This window comes from Perkinsus marinus, assembly GCF_000006405.1.
Source record: "Perkinsus marinus ATCC 50983 genomic scaffold scf_1104296934654, whole genome shotgun sequence".
NCBI classification, from domain to species: Eukaryota; Perkinsozoa; order Perkinsida; family Perkinsidae; genus Perkinsus; species Perkinsus marinus.
In genome coordinates, this window is record NW_003214682.1 from 33278 (window position 1) to 60426 (window position 27149).

Below are 27149 nucleotides of genomic sequence, written 5' to 3' on the forward strand. Positions count from 1 at the left end.
TTTCCTCGTTACACTAATGGTGAAAATTTTACAGTTTTACGAAAATTTATGAAAATTCACGGAAAAAATTGTACAAAAACTACGAAAATTTCCTCGTCGTTTCTATATTATTTTTACTAACACATTGATGCGTGTCACAGCTTATAGGCGTGATATCTTGAACGAGCGATACTATAATAGTACATAAACAATAGTACTACTATTGTTTATGTACGATAGCGGCAATGGGTAGATCTAGTTAAGCTTCCATGCCTTGATTAAAAGTGATTGTATCGCTATGGGGCCCTCGTCTAGTCGTAGTAGTACTAGGGTAGTACGTCACGGTGGTGTACAAGTTAAGCCAAGTCACTAGTGTATACCACTCAGGACTTGGTAGTGAATCATTCACAAAACACCAAATATACGACTAGTCGAGACAACAGGCTGTTGCCAACAGCTAACCCTGAGGACACCACATGTGTATGCGTGCACCTCATTACCTATATGGTGGTTCCCCTTGCCTTCTCTCTCCTTATGTCGAGTTCCAGAGACACATCACGTCATAGGACAACCACATTTAACACAGTTCACTTCGTTTCAAGTGGGGTTGACTGGTCGGAACAAACATCACATGTAGTTGACCATATGCATATACTTTTTATCACACTCTGTTTGAGCGGTTCAGAATCAGCGTTAAGCGATACTACGGTTTCAGGTCCGTATATAGAGTTTGCTTGTCGCATCATTAGCTGTGGAATTCGTGGAAAACATGAGCATCTTGTTGGTGATGACAAAGGATCGTTCTGGTGCATACAGAGCTCGTCGACGGCGAACGCGAGGTAGGTTAGAACATGACATTTATATGTAATTGGAGTTTCACCCGGTTCACGCGAAGTGAAATGTGAAATGTGTTTTTCACATCACTAGGGTGAAACTCCATTGATAGCGGTTAGAATGGCAATAATGTTGGGATCAACGGCTCTCGCCAGAAAAGTCTCGTGGTGCTCACTGATTTTCCTCGTGTGATAAAAGTAAATAATATATGTATATTTGTGTTATATACGAATTATACAAGAATGAAAATCGTAAAAAATTTCAATCAGTTGTTTTTTTCATAAATTACTCATAAAAAATGAAAATTGCTGAAAATTTGGAAAAAGTCAACTCGAATTTTTAAAATGGAGTTGCGAAATACGATACGACCAGTTTTCATCGATTTGGTTTGTCATTTGTTTTTCCATGTCGTTAAGTGACATTCAGTTTTCACATGTGAATTTGTTAACGTTGAATATAAGAATTGTTATGTTTGTTTTCACATATGAGTTTGTTAACGCTGATTATAAGCGTTGTTACGTTTGGTTTTACGTGTGAGTATTTCTCATATCAGACTTACCGCAGTTCTTGAGCAACTTGATATCTATACACGATTTGTGTATTACAACGATGATCCAGCCGTGGCAGAAAACAGCTCTATGCTGGAGCTTCTTGTGAGGGTAGGAATGGTCATTCGATTTCGGGTCACTGTAGAGTGTACTCAAAATTTTCTGTGAGCGTGATGGTGATGGTTAATTTAATCACAAACATACTTTCGATCAGCTTGATCGATTTGCCACGATATAATGGTAACTGTATATACAATAGGGAAAAGGGTCTAATCCTAGTAGCTCCTCAGAGCGTGCGAATAGCCTATTCTGAAGCACTTGGCGTTCTTTCTGTGATGGTGATAACTTGGAATTGTGTAATCTCTACTAGTGTTTCGTTCAGAAATGCACATTAAAATACGTAGTATCAGTGAGAGAAATGAAAAAAACGAATTCTTTTGTTTTCGGGGTACACATTTCTCATCAATGGAGCTTCTTGACCCTAGTGATATGAAAACACTCGTGAAAATATATGTTTCACGACTAATGCGTATCATCAACATACGCCACTTGACGTAAAACGGGTCGTGAAACTTCAATGGAAATATATCAATACCGAAGTTAGTACTGAAAAATAGTTTAATCGTTATATATAGGGTTCTCAGTAGTTTACGCCCTGAGCTCAGGTGAGTGAGTTTTTGGAATTCTTTTTCAGGCGGGGGTCTTCGCGTTAGCGAGCCCGACATGTTTGAGCAATGCAAATTCGACTTGTCCGTGTTGCGATCCTTTGTGCCATTCGTGGGGTTTCCAGAAAGGCATGGAGCACCCAACTAGGCTGAGAAGCCACCTGGTGTGCCCTTATACGGGGAGAATTATGGTAAGTGGAAAATGAAAGTTTACAGTTTTTTTGATAGAAAATTTTTGAGAGTTAGAACTAGTGTGTGGTGAAATATGCACATGGTCAACCACATGTGTTGGTGACAATATGAAAATTTATGAATATACAAACACATTTTTTAAAGAAGTTCATATACGAATCCTGGTAGCAGAAACCAATGAGAAAATCCCTAAATTTCCTCATAGAATTTTCATATTCTTATCAACACATGTAGTTGGGCATGTGCATTTGACAATCGCCGCGCTGGCCGTTGTCAGTGGATGCATTTGTATCTTGTGTTAGTTATGTGGAAATTCCGATAAGTAGCCATTCTGGTCCGTATAGTAGTGCTGTCAGAAATATGAATCATCATAGTTGATAGTATGCGTGCTTCTCCGAATTCGAGCACCCATTTAGTGTCGAGAAATAACGTCTCCCCAGGATTTGGTAACAATGGGGAAAATGATGTTACTAATGTGATGATGACATTTACATGGGAAACTGATTGAAGAATGTGTTCCTAGCCGGGAACATTATAGGTTCCTGGATGATTTTCTGCTCCGCTCGATACGTTGGTCGGTTGTATTGTTATGCTTTACATGATAAAACCTCCCAGTTCCAGGGCTATGCCAGTGGGAATTCGAAAATTGGTGTAAAATTTTCTCCTCGAATTCTCAGCATACACGTGTGTCTGGGTAAGTTTGACTGGGAAAGTAATCGGCTAGTAAGGTGTATCGCTTTCCTCAGCTGCTGAGCTCGAAAGTTTCCTCATTAGTAATAGGAGTTTATATACGAACGTGTATAGGACGTAACCTAATTTGCTCGCAGTTTTCATATTGCCACCAACACATGTGGTTGACCATGTTCACGACCCGTTTTACGTGAAGTGGCGTCGTAAAACTCGGTGAAAAACGCGATACTTGCGCCTTGGAATAGTCGTGAAATATGTTTTCTACTAGTGTTTTCCATGTCACGGGTGAAACTCCAATGAGATGAATTGTCGTTTAGGAGCAAGCGTTGGCGAGCCCAGGTGGTCATGTTGTATCATCGCAGTGCATGGCGTTGCTATTAAAAGGAAACGGCTCAGTGGGGAGGAGTGGGAGAATAAGATGTCCGGTTACGGGAAAAGAATATGATGTTGATGAATATACGAGGATTTTCCCGACATGATGAGAATGTGAATTGTGTTGAAGTTGACGATGGAGTTTCACCCTAGTGATATGAATAACATATTTCACTTCGCTGTGGGTGTTTCACGTTAAATGGGGTGATTTGTTCGATGTAATTCACGAAGTGTTTTCAATTCACAGCGTGTCGCGAACATCGCGCTTTTTACATGGAGTATTACGCCACTTCGCTTAAAGCGGGTAATCGTGAAACTCCAGTTTATGGAGCTCATAGCCCGTTGATATCTTAAACGTTCGTGACTTTTTCACTCCACCGCTTATAGTACCTTCTCACTAGTCAGGTACTCCTGGCTCTTCATCAACGATTTGATAGGATTTAGAAAAAATTTTCTACGATGTGAATCGGCCAGATGAGAGCACTTTTCAGCGAGATCATGACTGTTTATAGCAGCAGTATTTGCAGACTGTCACCATGTGTATTTCAGCGGAGATTCCCGTATTCCTATTCATTGAAAAAAATCACTTCGCTCCGCTGAATAAATTATCGTACAAACGTAACACACTGTTCTGAACAGTCTGTTCACCAGAAGCTTTGAGGATTTCATCATTTCCGCACTCGTGAGAAGTCACTACTACGACTGTCTTAAGAACTTATAAAAAATTGATATGTTGACAATTTTAGTATGGTTCATGCGAAGTGCGCTGCGCCCTCCGTTAGCTATGCTCACCACTAATTGCACGCAAGCGTCACTGATGATATTGGGAAATCCTTGTTGGAAATGACAGGTAATAAGATGAAGAACCTCTCCCCTCCCCCCTACCTCCGCCACTTGTCAAGCAAAGTGAATGGGACGACACTATTGCCAAGGCTACTATTACTACTACTACTCACACGGTTACTAAACACGAAATTACAAAACATGAACCTTTCCTTCTTCCACCACTACCACTCCACCAACCTCGTCGTCCACCACCACCACCACTGATGCCGGGGTATTACTACGCCCAAATGGCGCTTAGAGATGCGATGCGGTACTATGGCGGCCCTGACTCTAAAAAAGGACTCTACTCGTTGTTACCAGAGATGGGACGACGATGATAAGCGTAGGTTGGTGATGGCAGTGAGGAGGTGCGGTAAGGCGTGGCTGTACATTCAGGAAAATTACTTTCCTGAACGTACCGCCAGCAAGACATATGAGGGGTGGCGGTCGATGGTGAAAAGGGGGGAAGTAGAGCAGTGCTATGGCTAATTGTAATACTATTACTAGAAACTATTAGTTTCTAGTTTCTAGTTTCTACTAGAAACTTTCTAGTTTCATGGTAAGTCGTTGAGTTAAGTCTAATGATAACGGGTTAATGATTATTGAGGAACGACGCTTTTAAATTAGTAATAAGTGGTACACGTATGTAAGGAAATCATGGGAAAATGACAACACCCGTGTCGAACCTGGATGCGTAAGTTTGCGAATGTTTAAACCAGGGATCGAACTCGGATCCTTTACCAATTTCATGGCGCAGCGGGAAGTTTATGCAACTTACCTGACCACTATTTCGATCATATTTATATATCTGAAACTCATCAACTAACGCAAGTCATTTTATCGATTCGTTATAACATATAACTCGCGACTTATAACTTATAAGTCGCGAATAAATTAAGAATAATGACAAGACAAGGAATTGAAATCGGGCGGTTGGCATGATGGCCCGAAACCCGACGAAACACACACCACACCAAACCACCACAAGAATTTCATTAGTATTGTAAACGTAATCCGATTCATCAGACAATAAACATTAATTGAATATGCAAATCAACTTGACTAATAATAGAAACAGGAACAGGAACTAGCATGTCAATCACTCTAATATGATAAGAGGAATAGTAGCGGTGTCGCTGTCGCTACTAAAAGTGATTACCGACACGCTACTAGTAATAGTAGCCACCGACTGGTTGGAGTTACAAGAAGAGGGGGCAGTCGTAGAGCGTCAGAGGCGTCAGAGACGTCAGAGTCGTAGTCCATAGTAGAAGAGGAAGAGGAGCAGGACGAAGAGGAAGAGGAGCAGGACGAAGAGGAAGAGGAGCAGGACGAAGAGGGAGAGTAAGAAGACCGATGAGATGAGAGTGAGCAGAGCTTCCATCATAGTGTAGTTGTCGCATCACTAGTATAGGGAAAATCTGAACGTGACAGGGTCGTGTGCATGCGTGCAAGATTCTTGTGTGCTTCCTGTCTACTAAATTTCGTTAGCGGTACAGTCTCTGTACGTCTCAACCGAATGTGTTAAGCTATTGGTTTTACGAGGGTGGCGATTTTCAATTCGACATTTAAACGGTGTATGGCCGTTGAAAGTTGTGTTCTTTGCTAAGCTGAGAATTGATGGAAATGTGACAGATTAAGGCTGTGAATGACGATAGCGTTTCCCTTGAGGAAATGAGGATTAGAATTGACACTAGAAAATTTCCATGATGACCCCCTTTAGTTATGAGAGAGCTAACGTAGTGATTTTCTGATATTCGAGGTGGTTGTTCGTGAAAAAATTTGAAACTTTTGAGTCTATTATAGCCCCTTGTCTGAGTTTCGCGTATGGGAGAAGTTTACCATCGTTTCTCCCTAATTCGGTGTTTGAAGCCCTTACTAGTATTTTCGTTAATTTTTGTGATTTTTTTGGGAAATATTTTGACTTTTTTCCAGTTATTTTCTCGAGTTCGTAGCAATGTGTTCTTCAACTATTTCTTCACCATCATCATCAACAACATCGAGAAATACCGCCAACACTTATTCCTCAAGTATTGACTGCAACTTAGATTGCGAGTTGTACAATACATTCCTACACTTTGGTGGTCCCGGAGAAATGACTCTCCTCGAGCCACGTGAGGAGTGCGGGTGTCGCCCTAGAAGTCGCTCTTGTACGAGATTCCAACGTGAGCCTCGTAGATCTTCATATAGGGTTGGTTCTGATGACGAAACCACTGCTACTTGTATTTCATCTTCACAAATAGATCACAAGGAGTTCACTACTGTTATGATACATAATTTACAACCACACGTTAATGTCAACTACCTCGAGAAAGTACTGCAAGAAGCTGGTTTCGAGGGCGCCTTTGATTTCCTGTATGTCCCCCTGAATTTCAAGACTCATGAAGCTGTTGGTTTCGCCTTCATCAATTTTGCTGATGAGGTTTACGCTCAGAAGATGGTCGACGGTTTCAATGGTTTGGTTATCAATGGTCACTTGCCGTTAGCTGTCGAGCCAGCCAAGAATCAGGGCCTTCAAACTCAAATCGATCATCTCAGAGAGAGCCCAGTGAACGCTGCTGATGAAGAGTTCAGACCGAAGTTATTCGAATTGGGTTCGGGTCGATCATTGGAATTCCCCGCTCCTACCAACCCTCGCCCCCCGCGTCGGTCTCATCGTCATCGACGTCGTGTAAGAGAATATGTACCGCAAAAAGCGAGGCAAGTTGAAGTCTGCGACCCGTATGCTCAGACTCATTTAAAGTACAGTATGGCTCTTGGAGACCTCCTATTGTGAGACTGTTGTGGTCATCGTGTTGATTCTATATACCGTTGGTGCATCTGCTGCAAAATACGATGCCTGTGAAAGTCGGCAACACCTATTCTTAGGAGAGCTCTGGCCCCATAGTATAATTTCATTTTGTTGTTGTTGTTGCTAATGTTTGCGTTTCGCGTAGCTGTTTAGTGTTATCAAGCTGTTACCAACCTATTCAATAGTCTTGGTTGTTGATAGTAACGACGCTGTCGACCTTCTGTACTGCAAAAGCTCGTAAGGAGGTATTTATCGGGCTCTTTCTGTATTCAACACTCTCTTGGTTACATTACTACTGCTGTTGTTAACGTACTCTGCAGTAGTTTGACGGTTCTTCTGTACTGAACTACATGAGGCTTGTGTTTGATGATAGGGAGGTGAACATTTTTACATTATTAGAAACACTCAACACAGTTAAGAGCGTATTGGTGACAAGAACAGTTCGAATGCGACTTGGTGAAAATATCAACAATTCTGTGACTACTAACGATCAATACTGGAAAATACGATGGCTCTATTCAGCCAAGCTCAGGAGTTTCCTCAAACAAGAATCCCCCGGGATTCTCATATAATCGAAAAAGTGCATGTTTTCCCCTCACAATGGTGATGATTAATTGAATTGCAGACATAATAATGCTTAGGATCAACACACTAAGCGCTTGTGCTGTGGTCGTAGAGCCCCGCAGCTGTGGAAGCGGATCCTGCCGAGGCGTTATCTCGCTCTGTGGAGAAAACTCATTGGCATGATGACAGTAGACAATTTAATATGCTAAAACTGATCTCTCGGGGGATAATGTACGTCGAGGTGGGTCTAAGTAAGCCGCGTTGTCTAGTAGGCGTTGGGTTGCAAAATCACAAACATAATAATACTTTCGATCAGCTTGATCGATTTGCCACGATATAATGGTCACTGTATATACTATAGGGAGAAGGGCCTAATCCTAGTAGCTCCTTAGAGCGTGCGAATAGCCAATTCTGAAGCTCTTGGCGTTCTTTCTGTGATGGTGATAACTTGGAATTGTGTAATCTCTATTAGTGATTCGTTCGGAAATACACATTAAAATACGTAGTATCAGTGAGAGAAATGAAAAAAAACGAATTATTATATTTTTTGAAAAAATATGAGAATTCGTTTTTCCTTGAAAAAAATTCCAATGATAGTTTAAACACTCTCATGCTGTCCCTACTCGCCGAGATAAAATGTCACTAAAATACCACACATAAACGAAATTCCTGGCAGATTCCATTTCTGCAGTATTTTCGTGTCCTCAACTGAACGATATGCAACATCCTCATATCTCTGATCGATCCGACCGTTTTGCTGGTTACTATCTGATAACGACAACATGATCAATTGAGTCTGATTTCTCTCCTATCGTTATGTTGACTCTTCCCAACAAGTATGTGATGGGCAATGCACATAGCAACGACGCTGAGGATCTTCTAAGGTCAGGCCGGTTCTCCCGATGACTATGTATGAACACAAGAAATCATTTCTGTTTGGAGAACGTAGTAGATAACGTGGTGGTGGCGGTGGCTTTAGATGATATTCCATCGATCTTCTAAAGCACAGGTAAGCTTAGCACAACAGATAGCAGCACTGAGGCCGTGATTCGAGATGGCGATGGTCTCTTCAACGTAGTCACCACCGAACCGAGGCTCCTGAACATAAATACAATACAATCACAAAGCAGTGTGGGAAAATATGCACATGGTCATCTTCATATGAAAAATTCTGCACTCCTACCCGAATTCGTAGTAAACTCCTGAGCTCAGCAGCTGAGGAAAGCGATTACATATATTCCTACTCCAACACTATATAGGAAACTCCTGAGCTCAGCAGCTGAGGAAAGCGATTACATATATTCCTACTCCAACACTGTATAGGAAACTCCTGAGCTCAGTAGCTGAGGAAAGCGATTACATATATTCCTACTCCAACACTGATCACGAAGCGATAGGCCTCCTCGTATTAAATTGTACACACTATTCTCAGACGGTAATGCCCATTCACATATGGTGACACTGGCAGTGTCACCAAACTACTCACCGAGCAAGGCTCTCCATGGGCTACAGCACCGATGACCACAGTTACCGGGACTGTATCTATCAAGCAGTGGCCTTTTGAATCTTTGGTATCGTCATGATACTTCAACCACTGCGGACCTACACGGGACCATATGCGAATAATATATATAAAGTAAAACAACTACAGGTGAGAAGCCGACCATCTACTGACAATCCGCATTTGATGCCACCAGCTGGAAGATATTTCTGTATAGGATTCGCAATAACCTTCATAAGAATCTCACTACCTGAATTAGGATAATATTTTGCGCACAGCGAAGATTTTCAGTGATGCTTCTATTATTATTATTACTGTTGGCCGCTCGTATCTTGTTCTTGTTGAGGAGCTCGACGATTAGGCCGGAGAACCTTTTGAAGGTTCGAGGCATTCGCAAGGCGGGGCTGACTTCGATGAGAACCTTGTCATAATGATATAGTTCAATAGTAGTAGAATCGTATAGTATTGTATGGAAAACACTAGTGGGAAAATATTTCACATTTTACTCCACCATAACGCAAATGGGGTGATTTCCTCGATACAATTCGCCAAGAATTTTCAATTCACTTCATACCGCGAATACCGCATTCACGTGAAACTCCATTATATAATTTTAGTAGTGGTTGTAGTGAGCACAAAGTTCTATCAAGGGCACCAGATGGGTGATAGACAGAGGACAACGCCAAGATTCGAACCAGCCTCCTCTGCCTTATTAGCCAACAATTTTACCACTATACCAATTCATCGATGAAAACTAACTCTCCACCATATTACATTGTTCATAGTGTGAACATAGATAAGTAGCTTCCCCGCTTTATTCAAGGGACTATCCAACAACATCATCAAGCACTGATGGGTTATGTCCGGCCGATATGCGGAAATGTCCTTTCCCGATTTCGCCAGGATATTCTTGTGATCGTCGCTGTTCAACAACTCGTATTTGCCCTTCACTTGAACAACCTCGAGAGCTGCTTTTTCTAAGACCTACCACCATCAAGACGTGACCAGCAAGGGGTCAGATTTTTTCAATGAATTTTTAAAACATGCTTGTCTCAACAATAGCTCGGATTTTGCACCAAGAATATTATTACAGAAAACTGTACTTTTCATACCAAAACTTCAGGAAATCAGAGCTGAACAGTTGCCGAGCTACACCATTTTTTTTGGAAACAGAATTATACACGTTTGACATGGTAGATTATACGAGTCACAAGTGAAATGTTCATCAACCTTAACCAATCAAACAAATAGCTACACCGAGCTACACCATAATAGATTCCCTCCCACAGTGGGAGTCCCACTGCACTACCACAACAAGTCTTTTCCCAGTGGTTTTTTCCTCGGGCGTGCGCGGTATGAGCGCCTTGGCTTCGTCGACAGTATGGCCGACTAGAGCGTCACTTCGGCTACTGGAACGCTCCTCTGTACGAGCTCGCTTCACGGCTGACATACCTTCCTAATGTCACACTACAAGAAGAGACCCGGTTGTAGGTTCGCAATAAGAGCATTTCTCAATTAGACATTCCAGGCGCTGAACCGGAGTGATTTCGACCATCGAGGATTAGCAATAATTTTGTGACCAGTATCATGAATTTGTTGTGGCTGAACTGCGGATTTTTACTCCTCAAGTACCATATCGAGCGTATTTGTCACGCGCCATGAAATTAAGCGCGCGCCCGAAAGCACTGACATGCGTTCCACTGACGGTAGGCGCTATGAATGAGGGGTGCCAACGAATTAAGTATCGATTCGGCGCGGTATAGAGAGTTAGACACTACTGGCATTGGTAGCGGGCCGAAGGTCCGTGACTTCCCTCACACAACCTCCCGTACAAGTTTTGTCGATGGTCGGACCTGTAAGCCGCAACCATACTCGTCGATCCATCTTGTCGCAATGTGAAGTCCTCCGATGATGACCAGGGCAGGAGAGCGGACTGCTGTGCTTTTTGGACACCCCCATGGTGACCTTGTTTGTGAGAATCCGCGGCCTCCAAGGCCGGGCCTTGTCAGTGTACAATGGTATGTACAGAGCCGTTCGAATAGTGACGAAAGGGAGGATTAGTTCCGTTGAAAGAGGGTATGTGAGAAATATTTTGTGAAGCTACGCGTAGAAGAAAGTGCGCAAACCTGAGAAATCTGTATTGTTTGTGATGACTCAACTCGTTCTGTATTCAACGGAGATCCACCGTTTCATCCGAGCTGGGGGAATACTCGGTGTTTAACACGTGAGAATCACTCCCGAGATGGGGACGAAAACACTTCGAGAATTTCACCAGGCGAATTTCACACAGGGCAAGTTTTAGACGAGGTGGAATTCGCGGGGTTGATTTATTTATGATAGCGAAAGGGGTATTGTAGATGTCATTTGTTTCAATGGTTACCGTGGAATTGAAATGAGATTGGGAACGATGGACCCCTGACAAACTTCGAGTGCTTCGAGTGGTTGATCAAATAACGTGTTCAGCGAATATGTTATTCCTTGAAATTTGCTCATGGTATTGTTTCCCGATTTTATGTCGACCGCCGCCTTGTAGCATTGAATAACTTCAATTTTGAATCAGTTAGCCTGACTGGATGGGGTTCATAATGCGCGTTTGGATTACTGTTGATGTTTGTATCATTCAGAATCTGAATCTGAACTTTAGATGTGTTTGCGTTATAGTCAATTCATTGGATCAGCAAGGATCTTTTCTCTCGACGCTGTGTTGAAGGTCCATGATGGTATAGTATAGCAATACTCCATAGTGGTACATTTGTATTTCTACTATTATTTCTGGTCTAACTATCAGTGTTCCCATCGGGTCAGCATGTTTACTATCGAGGAGGGTTGGTCTCAGTCAGGCCATCTGACCAACGGCAAAAAATTGATTCTTGAAATTGGTGTTGCTCTGGTTGGCGAGGTTGATTGTAGTGAGGCATATCTTGGGGTGGCATGATACCATTGGCATAGTTGCCCCATTTGATCTTCCCATAGGGATGGGCATAGCCGCCCCGCTTGAGAGAATTGATTGCACTGAATCCCCCCTTCAAGTGGCATAGTTGCCTCGTCCGAGGCAATTGAGTGGATTTAGGTATATATTGGGATGGCATAGCCGCCCCACCACCTTAGGCTCCATATCTCTTCCATATATGCTCGCTCGTCTCCTATCGTCTAGCACCAACTCCAATATCGATAGTAAACAGTTAAAGGCATCATTGGCTAAGGGAGAGGTCGAAGGGAGGGAATATGCATATGGTGAACTAGGTGTGATAATGAGGCATATCTTGGGATGGCTTAGCCGCCACACCTGTTCGCTAAGTGTTTGAGGATGTTCACTCGTCTCCTATCGTCTATCACCAATTCCTATATTGTGTCCTTCCTTCGTGACCTATTAAGTGGTTATGTAGAGAATGTCGATAGTAAACAGTTGAAGGCATCATTGGCTAAGGGAGAGGTAAGGAGGGAGGGGAATATGCATATGGTCAACTAGGGGTGATAATGAGGCATATCTTGGGATGGCTTAGCCGCCACACCTGTTCGCTAAGTGTTTGAGGATGTTCACTCGTCTCCTATCGTCTATCACCAATTCCTATATTGTCTCCTTCCTTCGTGACCTATTAAGTGGTTATGTAGAGAATGTCGATAGTAAACAGTTGAAGGCATCATTGGCTAAGGGAGAGGTAAGGAGGGAGGGGAATATGCATATGGTCAACTAGGGGTGATAATGAGGCATGCCTTGGGATGGCATAGCTGCCTCATTTGCTAAAATATATTTTACTAAGGCATATCTCGGGATGGCATAGCCGCCCCACTTTGTAAAATTGGTCTTACTTCGTCATATCTCGGGATGGCATAGCCGCCCCACTTGGTAAAATTGGTCTTACTAATTCATATCTCGAGATGGCATAGCCGCCCCACTTGGTAAAATTGGTCTTACTTTGTCATATCTCGGGATGGCATAGCCGCCCCACTTGGTAAAATTGGTCTTACTAATTCATATCTCGAGATGGCATAGCCGCCCCACTTTCTGAATGAGGAAAGTCTTACACATATTCCAACACTGCCGAAAACAATCGAACTTGATCGTTTTTATATCCCCCTACCCAATTGCAGCTCAACAGAGAATCATATAAGAATGTTTACTGATGATGAATATATTGGATTCAATCAGAGATAAGGAAATCAGAAGTGAATATACACCACCACCACCACATATATATACACCACCACATATATGCACGACCACATATATACACCACCACATATGTCCACTACCACATTTATGCACCACCACATATATGCACGACCACATATATACACCACCACATATATGCACGACCACATATATGCTCGACCACATATATGCACGACCACATATATACACCACCACATATGTCCACCACCACATATGTCCACCACCACATATATGCACGACCACAGATATACACCACCACATATGTCCACCACCACATATATGCACGGCCACACATATGCACGACCACATATATGCACGACCACATATATATACACCAAATATATGCACCACCACATATATGCACGGCCACATATATACAGCACCACATATATGCACCTTCTGGTCGATTTCCGTACATCCATGTGTATGTTTGTGTCTAGTAATTAGTGAGTAAACTTCCTCGAACCGAGCTGAGGAAATCAACACACATACTCCAACACTGCCGAGAATACGTTTTTTATCGTTTTTTCTACTAGCGACGTTAGCAAGAATATAGGAAATAGATGAACTCTCATATCACGAAAATGTTGGGAGGTACCTTACATTAATACTACTTTTGATACTGGTTGAGTTTTGACTTCCTATGTTCAGGTATCGTTGTTCGACTTGAAATTAAAAGAAGATATATTCGACTTCCTTTCGTTGCCTATTACTGTGGCTATAGGTGAGACACTGTCGCGAATTTCCGGAGAAGATTTCACGTTTCACAGTGGGAAGTGTTTTAAGGGAATGTATTTTCTGTAGACGAGTTGCTTCGGATCTCTCTGAAAATTCTAAACGTGATAAATATACCTTCTCGTTGAGATAAGTTAGTATAATTCAGGTTATGTTCGAGTACTGGGAATCTCAATACCGTGGAGATCTCTCGCGAGCAAGCCTACCGTAGTGACTATCGAGGACGTTATCATTGTACTTAAAACAGAGTCGGCCGCTGAATGGGATGAACAGAAGGAGATTCAATTAAAGGAAGAGTAAGATTTCGGTTAAATGATGGAGTTTCAGCCGTGATATGAAAAACACATTTTCCATCGCGAAAAGCGGGTAAAATTTCAATATTATGTGAGTTTTGTCAGTGTTGGTATTATGTCAATCATATTAATATTAATGATTTTGTTAACGTCGAATGAGCAGTGTTGGAGGAATATACTTTTGTTCTCCTCAGTTGAGCTCAGGAGGTTTCAAAGCTAATCATATACGAATTCGGGTAGAAGTGTTCAGAAACAGGCAAAAATTTTTTTTCCATAATTTTCTCAGAATTTTCATATCGTCACCGACACATGTGCATATTTTCCCGCCCTTCCGAACCATTCATAGTCGTTGGTTTCACTTGAGTAGTATTATTGGAGTTTGTTCACCCTAGTGATATGAAAGACATATTTTACGACTACTACAGGCCGCGAGTATCGCGTTTTTCACCGAGTTTTACGCCGCCACTTCACGTAAAACTCGGGTGATCGTGAAACTCCATTGTTGTAGTTTAGATATAAAAGGAAGTCGCTTGAAGTTCACGATTTCATTAACCTTTCGCAGCAACACGACAAGCCCAAGTCCCTTATGTGGAGGATATCAGCGAGTTTATTGGCGAGCTTAGAGGTGACCTTTCGAGCAGTGTTGGGGAGGGGTGTATGCACGCGGTCAACCATTTCATGTGTTGGTAAAAATGTGGAAATTTCGGGAAATTATCACTGGGTTTTGTATACTTCTAGCGAAAATTTTCATAATTAGTGAGGAAACTTACGAGCTCAGTTGAGGAAAGCAAAGATATATTCCTCCAACAGTGAACGAGTAACATTTTTTGATTGGTATTGTCGCGTGGAAACATATGTTCCCACACTTTTCCCGAACTCTACTTTTTATTATCTAGTGTGTTTTACATTGTTCTGGAAATGTGATATGTGTTCGGAAATCGATCAGATGATCGATTTTGAAAATATAATTTATAAAATTTTCGGAAATTTTTCCTCAGTTTAGACTACACATTTTGATCAGGTGAAAATAAAGAATGTCCATCTTGTTTTGGAGGATACTCACAGTTGTGGAATTAGCAGGAAAGTCGTCTTTGGAGCGCAGGTGAGATCACATCGGAATAGTCGAACGTTTTAACTCGTGTAAAAACGCTGATGAGAGAGGTCGAAATGTGAGCTGATGCCAAATGACTTCGCGAAGTATCCACAATGAAATATGGAATATCCCGAAAAGTGTTCCCACTAATCGGCGATTTATCGTGTAGTTCTACCTAGTATGATTTCTCCGCTGTTTTAACTCGTGTAAAAACGCTGATGAGGAACTCAGTCCATATTGTAATCGGTGAAATTTTTGACAATTTTCGCTCCGCGAAAATCGTTGGTGATGTGTAAGAATGTTTGGGAAATTTCGTATACTTTTACCGTAAATTTGGAAATTCCCGATATCAGCTGAGGAAAGCGAACAACATATATATTCGTCGAACACTGCATTCTATGATTCAGGTGAAGCATGCAAGTTTATCGTCATCTCGTACCAACTTTTCGTCACATCCGACCGTCGCTGGCAAACAAAACGTGTCTTGTAAAGTTGCTGAAGTACAGCAGTTTGGCATGTAAGGCGGAAAAAATCTTTTATTTTTTCGCATTTTTTTTTCGTGGAGAATTTTCCGTTTTCTCCCGGTGGTATTCATTTTCCTGTGTTCTCACCTTTTTTCATATTGTTGGAGTTTCATCCGTTTAACGTGAAGTGGTGTGAAAATCTATGCAAATTTACAACGTGTATGTTTCCGCGATCGATAATGCAATTGTTCTCCGCGAAGTGAATTGTGAGATATGTTTTTCACTTGTGTTTTTCATCAAATTTTTCACATCAGGGGTGAAACTTCATTAAATTTGGTGCATGGAGGCTCACCCTAGCGAGAAATAGATTTCACAACTACTACATATCACCGCGTTTTTCACCGAGTTTTACGACGCCACTTCACGTAACGGGTGATCGTGAAACTCCATTGTCAATAATTAATATTACAACTTGTCAAATGAATTGTTCACTTCTTTGCATTTTCTGTTGAAAATTTTTCATTTTTCCGGTTTGTACTTGTTTTACTGTGTGTTTTTTTATTCTGGTATTTTGTTCGTTTACTCTTCACTGTAGATCTTTGAAATTTCTCCCCGGTTTTTTCTCAATTTTATTTTTGTGGAAACTTTATCTCCTCCAAATCTATCGTGTGTTTCTGTTTTTCCCTGTAACAGTTGAGATCAGATATTTGGACTCCTACCCTATAGAGCCTAAGTCATCACCGTTTCCGGTGTCACCGGATGAGCACCACAAGAAGGCTTTTGAATGTGAGAGGATATTAGTGGAGTTTCACGCGTTTAATGTCAAGTGAAAAACGCGATACTCGCGGTTTGCAGTGATTTTGTGAAATATGTTTTTCACCAGTGTTCACTAGAGTGAAACACCAGTGTCGGTTTCTCCAATTGAAATTTACCTTTCCGACCTCTGAGAAATTGTGCAGTGCATGTTATTCACATGGTTAGCTACATGACAATCTGAAAATTGAGAGTAGATTATTGTTGGTTACCCTAATTTTTATAATTAGCTCTGGAAAGTTTTGAGCTCAGCTGAGGGAAGCGAACATATATTCCTACTCCAACACTGTTGGGAATTGTTTAGTTTGGCACTCACGAGAGTGTTTTAGTTTGTTTTTATGGTAGTTGACTTTTCCCGTGATGGTTTTTTTTCGGTGGTGTTGTCTCTTTTTTTTTCAAAAAAAACAAGAATTTTTTTTGAAAAAAATTGCGACAATTATTCGGATGATGTAACAGACAGTGTGTGTGAATTGGATATGGAAATTTGAAAGATTTGTGGTTTTTCCTGAGAATCGATGTTAGAGTATGTCACATGAACATTGCTATGAATATGTGATGTTATTATGGTAACCTTTCGAGACTATGATAGCGACAAGTTGCTCACTATTATTAATCCCGGAATATAAAACACACATTCTTCACATTTGCATAATATAAACAAATGTAAACATTGCTATGAACATGTGATGTAATTATGGTAACCTTTCGAGACTATGATAGCGACAAGTTGTTCACTATCATTAATCCCGGAATAGAAAACTCACATTCTTCACATTTGCATAATATAAACAAATGTAAACATTGCTATGAACATGTGATGTAATTATGGTAACCTTTCGAGACTATGATAGCGACAAGTTGTTCACTATTATTAATCCCGGAATAGAAAACTCACATATGCATATCAAATTCGCACACACTGTATTGCCGTAATTTGGACTTACGTAGATATATGTGTTTGCTTTCCTCAGCTGAGCTCAGCAGTTTTCAAAGCTTATTATAGAAATTTACGTACGAATTCGAGTAGAAGTGTAGAAAAATCATTAAGAATTTTCCAAAATTTTATAAAGATTACAACACATGTGGCTGCTCATGTTCTTACCAGATCTTATTGTTTCAGATTTACAGCGTGTGATTCGATACGAATCTTATTTACTCCAACCTGTTGATGGCGAACTACGTATTATTACTACTAAGGTTAGTGGGAAAATTGGATTGTTCTCAGTGGAATTTCGTGACCCGTTTTACGTGGAGTGGCGTTATACTCTGTAAAAAACTCGCGATATTTGCGGTGATATGCAGTAGTCCTGAGAAATGTTCATATCACGGGTGAAACTCCAATGTATGTTAACTTGATATGCACATGTGCGTTTTTTCTATTCCGAGATTAATGGAATTTCTTGACCCTAGTTATATGAAAAACACTAGTGGAAAATATATTTCACGACTACTACAGGCCGCTAATATTGCGTTTTTCACAGAGTATTACGCCACTTAACGTAAAACGGGTTGTGAAACTCCATTGATAGTGAACAACTTGTCGCTATCATAGTCTCGAAAGGTTACTGTTATCATAACAATATTTACATCGTTTATATACTTGTTTATTGCGAATTACGTATTATAACTACTAAGGTTAGTGGGGAAATATTTATTATCATTTTTTGAGAAAGTACAGGAACCTAAGTAGCTCTGAGAAATAACGTCTCTCTAGGGTTTGATAACAATGGGGAAAATGATGTTACTAATATGATGATGACATTTACATCGGGGAAACTGATTAAAGAATGTGTTCCTAGCCGGGAACATTATAGGTTTCCCTGGTTGATTATCTGAGTATAGGTGCCTGTGAGGGTTGGACTAAATGAGTGTTATTCACCCCATGATGAAGATTGGATTCCCAGTGGAATGGGAAATAATCAATCTAATGTGAGTTGAGATAGTGAACTATATACTGATATATGTGTTCTCATTTTGAGAGGAAGTACATTGGCATTGGCAGAGGTTATCTCGCCGATGATGACAGTAGACAATTTAAACACGGCTAGAGCTGATCCCTCGAGGGCTGATGTGCATCGATGCGATTCTAGCTGAGCCGTGTTGCCGTAATAGGCATTTGATTTTAAAATCACTCACACACACATTCTTCTCCTTTCTCTCTTTTCTTTTTTCTCCTTTTTTATCCCTTTTTCCTCCCTTTTTTCTCTTATTTTTTTCTCTTTTCCCCCTCCTTTTCCATATCTTTCGCCCCGACTTGTCGTAAGCGTTGGACCTCAAACTCACACACACACACATATTTTCATTTTGTGTTATTTCACTTCCATTGATATCATTGGCTGAGACTTGGTACAAGCTGCGATAGTCGTTGGTGATATGAGAAGTGTTGTAAGGTTAGATTTTATTTATTCCTCCAGTGTCATGACGCAGTAGTTAAAGTTGATTATTACGATTTTCAATGGGGTGAAATATGTATGTGGTCAACTACATGTGTTGGTGATGGCAATTTGGGAAATTGTCGTTGGTTTCTGATTTTTGTATATGAACTGGTATAGTTAGCTTTGGAAACTCCTGTGATGAGGAAAGCAAACATGTTGATACTTTTTGCTGTGCTTTTGCCGTCATCGATAGTAATCTGAGGGAATGTCTAACTGCACTGACTTTCTATACATGGTAGATGAATGAAATTTCTCAAGCTTCAAAAAGTCATATTTTTTCGAGAAAAACTACGCGTAGGGCAAATTATGATGTATTCTTTTATGGCGTAGATAAGGAGTCTTGCAATCATAGCTCGTGTTACTAGTGAGCTTAGCATTGGAGTTTTACGTGAAGTGGCATAATACTCTGTGTGGAAAACGCGATACTCGCGATGTGAATTGAATTGACGAATTACACCATATCACGTGAAACGTGGTATGTGAGCATTATTTACAAATTTTCGTTTATCATTAATATGTTATATCACTCGTTGTTCATTGCTCACATGCGTTTTTCGCGAAGCGAAATGTGAAATGTGTTTTTCACTAATGTTTTTCGTGTCACGTTTTTCAGGACCCGGGCGTGTCTACCGTACTTCCTGCAATTTACGTCGGTTTCAAGTTCCCCGAGGCTGAGTTTCGATTTGCCTATGATCAACTGATGGACCTGTCTGAGATTATTCACTATCATATGTAAGTATTGTAACTATTTTCTGTCATATGTGTAATTTTTTTGGACATATTATGATGATTATATGCTATTATAGTGTCTCCGATCAGTGTGGGAAAGAATACAAATGGTCAACTACATTTGTTGGTGACAATTAAGAAGAATTCTGAGAAAATTTTCGGGAAATTCTCGTTGGTTTTTGTATATTTGTATTTCCCCCAAGTCCTGAGCTCAGCTGAGGAAATCAAATATATATTCCAACACGTATACTGATGTAATTTCAATGATGACCTAGTTTGATCGATTTGGGGCGAGCGAGATTTGCAATGTGATCAGATATATTTACGGTAATTTTTATTATGCGATTTACTATCGTGATAAAGACCTGCATGGGTCGGCTGATGAGGAAAAGGAGTATGCAGTAGCGTGGACCACTAAGATTGGTATATTGGCAGATTCGAATGGCAGTGGAAATGTGAGCTTCGCTCCGCTCATGGAGTTTGGTGTTTTTGTCGAGAATACAACGTACAGTTGTGATACCAGAATTTGCCTAATAGTTGGAAATTTCAATTTATGGGGACGAAATTTTATTTTGGAAATTTCAAATTGAGTTCATCGAATTCTAGTGATCTTTATGAGGGTTTTCCAATATCTTCCTAGTTGGAAAACACTGGAGTTTCACGACCCGTTTTACGTGGAGCGGCGTAAAACTTGGTGAGAAACGCGATATTTGCAGAGCTATGCAGTAGTCTCAGTGAAATATGATTTCCACTAGTGTTTTTCTCTATCACGACACTTGTGATAGAGAAAAACAAAAAAAGTATTCGAAGCCCGAATACTATACATTTCACACTTGAGTGAAACTTCACTATCTTATCTAACGCAGGAAGAAAAGCAATATCTGCTATAATGTGAAATGACAATGCAAGTTATATTAGCTTGACCCTAGCACATACACAGCTACATCACAATTATAAGAAAACTATGAAGAATGATTTTTACTAGGCGTAAAAAGAGCGCTCATAGTTTTAAACTGCAATTGCAATAAAAAATGTAAAATCCGGTTCACGAAAAGAGGCGTCATTTCTTCGAAGAATTGGAAGCATGCTCGAAGGGGATACATACCTCGATACGTCACGACTCGTGGGGACAGTCTGTGTCTTCAAGTGATATCAACTTAGCAGAATTCGCTGAATTTAGCACAACTTCAGCACAGTTCATGCAATACTGTGTGAATTTTCGGTACTGTTTGAAGTACGCATGAAATTTTAGATTTTTTCTCTGTACCGTGTTTTTTCGTCTCCTTCCTCTGGAGTTTTCGGTAGCACAGTTCAGGCAATACTGTGTGAATTCTCGGTACTGTTTGAAGTACGCATGAAATTTCAGATATTTTTTCTATACCGAATTTTTTCCGTTTTCTTTTCCCTGGAGTTTTCCACCCGTAGTCCTCTACCACAAGCAGTGTTGATTGTGTGTCTCAGAAGGAGCTGCTGAAATTGGAAGAAAAAGTCAATGAATTTGAGAATGAGTATCATCTGGACTACATAATGGGAGTAAGTTCACAACCCGTTTTCTGTGAAGTGGCGTAATACTTGGTGAAAAACTCGAAATTTGCGCTATGCAGTAGTAGACGTGAAATATGTTTTTCACTAGTGTTTTTCATATCACTAGGGTGAAGAAACTCCAATATTAATAGATGTCCTCTAAATATATGTAAATAACGATATATGGTATATTAATGGAGTTTCACGATTTGTTTTGCGTGAAGTGGGGTCGTAAAACTCGGTGAAAAACTCGCGATATTCGCGGTGATATGCAGTGGCTGTGAAGTATGTTTTTACTACAGCATTTCCAGGTCATTTTACTATTTTACCCGAATTTTTAATAATTTTACCACTTTTTAAAAAAAATACCCTTTTTTTAATCTTTTACCGACTGATTTTAACTAAGTTCCCAAAATTTTAATATGATAGCTAGCCTTTTTAAAAACATACCCGTAAATGCTGTGGTGTTTTTTTTTCATATCACTAGGGTGAAACTACAGTGTTGGAATGTTTGTTTGCACTCCTCAGTTGAGCTCAAGAGTTTCCGCACTAATTATACAATTGTAAACATAAAGTGTACAGAAAATTTTCATATTGTCATCAACACATGTAGTTTCATATTTTCCTCGCTGATTTTATGACTTTCTAAAAGGCTTTAATCTAAGTCTAAGGCTGCTAACTAAAATACTAAAAGATTTTATGACTTTTATGCATAGGAGTTTCACCCGTTTTAAAGAAGTGGTGTAAAACTCGGTGAAAAACGCGATATTCGCAGCCTGTAGTAGTCGTGAAATATGTTTCTCACTAGTGTTTTTCATATCACTAGGGTGGTGAAACTCCATATTCTATAGCTTTCTCTTTTTTTTTCAGGTTAGACTGAATGCGTTGATGAACTTACGAGAAGTTAATGTTGAGAGAGATTCCGGTGGAGGAATTATGAAAAATATAATCAGAGTCGTCAGTCCTAGGAAGAATAAGGAGTCTTTATATGACAATACGAGTGAGTTTGTGATGGTAGCCAACAGTGTGTGGGGGAAATATGCACCACATGTGTTGGTGATGACAATGTGAAAATTTAATGAGGAAATTTTTCGAAAAAAATATGTTTTAATGGTGGAAAGCAAATGGTGATAAGAAATATGGAGCGGAAAAATTGAAATTTTATTGATCACTCCATGGAGTTTTACGAGGAGTGGCGTCGTAAAACTCTGTGAAAAACGCGATATTCCCACTACTGTTTTTCACTAGTGTTTTTTATATCACTAGGGTGGAGAAAGTTCAATAATTCTTAATAATAACAAAAAGTGTGTGGGGGGATAAGCACATGGTCAACTACATGTGTTGGTGATGACAATATTAAAAATCCTTCTTGTTTGCTTCTACCCGAATTCATATATAAATTCGTATATTAGTGTGAAGCTTAGTTGGTGAGGAGAGCGAACATGTAGGTGCAACGAATAGATTGATTTCTGGAGGACGCGCGGTTGAAGAACTGCGGGAAATGTTGGGCGATGACGTTGTGGAGTGTCGCGATAAGGTAAGAATTGTGTTTTTGGAGAAAAAATTTTTGTTGATATTTTAATCTTGGAAATCGATTTTCGGAAGATTTTTTATGGATAGCTGAGGAAAAATTGGTAAAAATTAACCGAAAATTGTAGTTAATTATGGAGATAGGACTTTTAAGAATTGGAATTTCGCGACGGGAAATTATAAGATAACGATTATCATATGTTGTTCTTACGAGGAATGTAAGGAATGTTACCTCACCAAGGGGGAGGGGGATATTTTAAATATCAATATTTCCACATTCATCACTGTAATCTTGCTAAATATCATATTTAGCAAGATTATAGTGATGAATCTGGAAACGCACAGATGAGAACAAATTAGTACTAGGCCTTCGTGTCGAAGGGGCGGAGCTCACTGAGTCCACGTCCATGGACTCAATCAATGAATTTTACATAGGTCCAGCCCGGGTCGATCCCCGGGTAGGACACTTCTCCATCATTAAAGTTTTTCGTGCATATCTCTTCGAGCTGTTCGCATAATCGAGTTTTCCGATTTTTCCCAACACCTCCGCATATAGAGGAGTCGTTTGACCTATCTGCTAGCCTCCCACGCTCCGTAGTTAAGCCAGAATAATTCTGCACGCACGCACAACGCGAAAGTGCCTGTTGTTGCGGTATATGCTCCGCTCGCTTGGCTCGCTCCGCAATTCTGAGTATGAATTCATAGACTATGTCACTAAAGTGGAGTTTAACGATCCGTTTTACGAAGTGGCGTAGATGCAATATTCGGGAAACACTTGCGTGAATATACTAGTCTTCTCTTCATAAGAGGTTTGTTGGAGTTTCAGCCCGAAAGTAAAATATTTAATTTCAGAATTTTTGTAGGAAAGAATAAACTCCTCATGATGAAATCTAAAGAAGTGTGGGGAGGGGGCAACTACATGTGTTGGTGATGACAATATGAAAAATTTTGAGAGGAAATTCTCCTTTATTGTGTAAATTTCAACCCCTAAACTCCTATGATCAGCTGAGGAAAGCGATTACATACATTCCTACTCCAACATTGGTTAGTAATGGAAACCTCGAAAGGTGTTTTCGATGAAGTGCTTTGATGAGATCAGTTGCTCAACGGAGTTTCACGAACTGTTTTATGTAAAGTGGCGAACGCCAATATTCACCGCGAGACACCGCATATACACCTTATATCTAAATACAAGGTATATACACCGAATATACGTATATAACACGGTGTTACTCACCGTATATACACCGCGTTTTTATGTCGGTGAGAGCGCGATATTCGCGGTGATATGCAGTAGTCGTGGAATATGTATATATCACTAGGGTGGTGAAACTCCACTGATCAGGTTGGCGAAGGATTATCGTTGTCATCATGGACAGTTGACTTTACACTAGAGTTGGATTTGAATAATAGTGAAGTCAGAGTTAGATTTGATCGCGAAGGAGGGGACGAGGTGTTTGTGATGAGTAAGTTTATTAGAGTGAGTTGTGGTATGAATTGAATATCATGAGAATTTCACATGAACAAACGTAGTTCTTCGAGAACCCCAACGAGTATCATAAGGAAAGGATAGTGATGCTCATTTTCATTAATAGAGCTACTCATAATATAGTCATATGCTCATAATAATACTCATAATATAATAATAGATATACTATTCGTGAACTGATGATCCGGTTAATGATATCGCAACGCAAACACAAGTATTAAGCGTTGGGCGTTGAAACTATGCGTACAGCGGAGCGATGAATGTTATGTTTGTTGGAAAATTAACTGTTCGCAAATCTTCGGTGCAGTAAACTGAAAGAGATTATTATGGTATGATATTTTACTAATGGAGTTTCACGATCACCCGTTTTACGTGAAGTGGCGTCGTAAAACTCGATGAAAAACGCGATATTCACATTATGTAGTAGTCGTGCAATATGTTTTTCGCTAGTGTTTTTCATATCACTAGGGTCAAGAAACTCCAATGTAATATTCATCGTGTATCTTTTGTGTAATAAGTTATATCACTAATAGTAATGGGGTAAATAGTGATTTACTATTTATTCCATGTTGGTAATATATTATTTATTTCATTTTCGGTGTATATCTTATTTGAATCTGTTGATTGTATATATATTATTATAGTCTTGTTGGGCGTTGAATCTATGCATACAGCGGAGCGATCGATTTCATGTTTTTGGGAATATAGACTGTTTGCAAATCTTCCTATGATTTCGTGTAGCAGTGGTTTCTTTAGTGTTACAGTTGTGGTGCTTTCCTAATTGGAGTTTTTGTGCACTTCGAAATGAACTAAATGTGATTTCACAGAGGAAAATAATTCTGCTGTAGCATTGTAGTGTTTGCGGAGTTATTTTATTATTTCAGATTGTAAAAGGTTGAGAGTATTGAGTGATACGATGACTGACCGTAGTTGGTCAGTGTCCATGGGGTGTATGAAACCAGTATTAACAACGACACTAAATAGAGTGCTGGAGGAAAAAAGAAATATCAATTTTAACACTGTGAGTTGTCTCTTGTGACGAGATAGATTTGTATAGTATGATGTATCTAAAACTGAATCGATTCACTGGAGTTTCACCCTGGTGATATGAAAAAATAAAACTATGAGTGTGAGTAATCCTAATACTGTGATACGTAATCTAAAAAAACTAAAACGTAAACTAATACGCAATCTTAATACGTGAAATATGTATGTAGGCAGCGAAATTCAATTTAGGTTTTTGAAATTGAAGGAAATGAAAGGTCGAGTACGACGAGAAGTGATGTTTTTATGAGATTTGGGATGGCTCAGTGTAAACGCGAGGATATGCCCGATGTAACTGTGCGAGCGTTTACATGTGGTCGGGCTAAACTGGTGAGTTGTGGGGAAATTTACATATATTCAAAATTATTGGTTTCTGTATACTCGCCGAAGTCGTATGTATTAGTGGGAAAACTTCTGAGCTTAGCTGAGGAAAAGCAACGACGAAAATGATCGTTTATTTTTTTGTTAGGTTGTTATTCCTGAAGTGATAGCAGTACTAGCAGTAGAACTACAGCTGAGGTCTAGATCGGGTGACGCGCGTAAGGAGGCACTCGTTGAATCGGCGAGTGATCGAATACAGAAAATGGTGAAGGACGGATTGCAGTTGGTGAGTACACTTGTGAGGCTATGGATGGTTAACTCGATATAGTGATAGACGAACTCTGAATGCCGCGTGCCATTTTCTTGAGTAAATCACGGAATTTTCGATTCCTTTCCCGACAAAGACAGTCTCCCTCGGCAATTGAAGCAATCGATGCCCAGTTACATAACAGATACTATGTCAAGAGTAATAGGTGATACTCGTAACCGTTTCAAAGATATTCAGAGAAGCGCGATTCTCACCGCTCTCAACCGTGCTAGTTCCTTGAGCACTCGACCGATGACAGTTACTCGACGAAATAGATAAGAAACTTATGATTCATGATGATATGTGACCCCCATTGCATGCGGAAAGCGTGTTAGTCGGTCATCCACAGATTTTGTCAAGGCGTAAATCTTGAGCAGTCTATTAGATTATTATTTCTTAGATTAGTTTATCACTATTTAGCGTATCTCGGAGCGATCGCATAGAAGGAGACATCACAGTACTTGAACAGATCGCCTTAATCGAGTTGGGAGTTTTCCAAAATTTATCGGTAGTTTGAAATTAACACAGAGAATTTGAGAATTAGGGTAGTGGAAACTGAGTTGAAATGATGTGATAGTTGATTGAATATCGCTGGCCTGGTCAACTGTAGAAAGATGAGTATAGTTGCCAGAGTTGATAGTAACAATACATGTTGTTGACTCTCATCGAGTAATGCTCGCCATGAGCTACCCAGGACCATCAGATCTGTCGCTCCTTCTCACCACGATCGTTGGGGAGAGGCTCGAACCGATCGCTGCCATGGTCGGAGTTCTGGCGTAAAATTGAGAATGAAAGTAGAATTTATATTTCCCCGATAGGTGAGGATAGGTAGATACAGTTACATGATGATAGCGCGTCTGTACACTACAATAGAGATAATTAGATAGTATTCCTGGTAGCAACCGTGGAGGTCCACCGATAATCGGACCGGTTTCATGGCTTCAACTTCAGGAAGGGAAATCGCGCGTAGCTCCACGGATGAAACTCCCAATGATATTATTGGAGTTTTTTGACTCTAGTGATATGAAAAACATATTTGACGACTACTGCGTATCAGCGCGAATATCGCGTTTTTCACGGAGTTTTACGTCGTCACTTCACGTAAAACGGGGTGTGAGACTTATTCCGACGAAATTGAATCGATTGAGTTTGGGAAGATTATTTGCTACATCGTTGCTCCCCATTGTGTGGTACTTGTATGGTATAGGATGTTATTCCGGGGCAACACTCCTCGTATATG

The 27149-nt window shown here is 40.2% G+C and overlaps 5 protein-coding genes across 5 annotated transcripts; 4 read left to right on the forward strand and 1 right to left on the reverse strand.

The window, feature by feature from the left end:
* Positions 1–748: 748 nt before the first annotated feature.
* Pmar_PMAR017446 (hypothetical protein) lies at positions 749–2544 on the forward strand (the record flags this gene model as incomplete). The annotated part of the gene is made up of 4 exons (XM_002784720.1): positions 749–818; positions 1378–1472; positions 2056–2217; positions 2521–2544. 4 exons carry the CDS (start codon positions 749–751, stop codon positions 2542–2544), a joined length of 351 nt encoding a protein of 116 aa, XP_002784766.1.
* A 3502-nt stretch (positions 2545–6046) lies between these two features.
* Pmar_PMAR017447 (conserved hypothetical protein) lies at positions 6047–7215 on the forward strand. Its single transcript, XM_002784721.1, has one exon. The coding sequence runs from the start codon at positions 6060–6062 to the stop codon at positions 6876–6878; it is 819 nt and encodes a 272-aa protein (XP_002784767.1). The 5' UTR covers positions 6047–6059; the 3' UTR covers positions 6879–7215.
* Positions 7216–8392: 1177 nt separating this feature from the next.
* Positions 8393–10427, reverse strand: Pmar_PMAR017448 (nep1, putative). The gene is made up of 6 exons (XM_002784722.1): positions 10268–10427; positions 9733–9942; positions 9274–9379; positions 9107–9208; positions 8944–9059; positions 8393–8555 (listed from the first exon to the last, which is right to left on the reverse strand). The coding sequence occupies exons 1-6, from the start codon at positions 10406–10408 to the stop codon at positions 8433–8435; spliced, it is 798 nt and encodes a 265-aa protein (XP_002784768.1). The 5' UTR covers positions 10409–10427; the 3' UTR covers positions 8393–8432.
* Positions 10428–12265: 1838 nt separating this feature from the next.
* On the forward strand, positions 12266–20449 carry Pmar_PMAR017449 (hypothetical protein; the record flags this gene model as incomplete). The annotated part of the gene is made up of 13 exons (XM_002784723.1): positions 12266–12391; positions 12462–12617; positions 13784–13856; positions 14016–14163; positions 14674–14785; positions 15182–15262; positions 15661–15770; positions 16421–16503; positions 17651–17727; positions 18373–18459; positions 19579–19697; positions 20011–20149; positions 20411–20449. The coding sequence occupies 13 exons, from the start codon at positions 12266–12268 to the stop codon at positions 20447–20449; spliced, it is 1350 nt and encodes a 449-aa protein (XP_002784769.1).
* Positions 20450–21221: 772 nt separating this feature from the next.
* Pmar_PMAR017450 (hypothetical protein) lies at positions 21222–22901 on the forward strand (the record flags this gene model as incomplete). Its single annotated transcript, XM_002784724.1, has 4 exons — positions 21222–21227; positions 22089–22218; positions 22667–22755; positions 22893–22901. 4 exons carry the CDS (start codon positions 21222–21224, stop codon positions 22899–22901), a joined length of 234 nt encoding a protein of 77 aa, XP_002784770.1.
* Positions 22902–27149: the final 4248 nt, after the last annotated feature.

Coding starts and splice junctions, on each gene's coding strand:
- Pmar_PMAR017447 (XM_002784721.1), top strand. CDS start 6,060: ATGTGTTCTTCAACTATTTCTTCACCATCATCATCAACAACATCGAGA.
- Pmar_PMAR017448 (XM_002784722.1), bottom strand. CDS start 10,408: ATGTCAGCCGTGAAGCGAGCTCGTACAGAGGAGCGTTCCAGTAGCCGA. Junction 9,209..9,273: donor CAAGATACGAGCGGCCAACA/GTAATAATAATA, acceptor ATCCTAATTCAG/GTAGTGAGATTCTTATGAAG. Junction 9,060..9,106: donor AGATGGTCGGCTTCTCACCT/GTAGTTGTTTTA, acceptor GGTCCCGTGTAG/GTCCGCAGTGGTTGAAGTAT.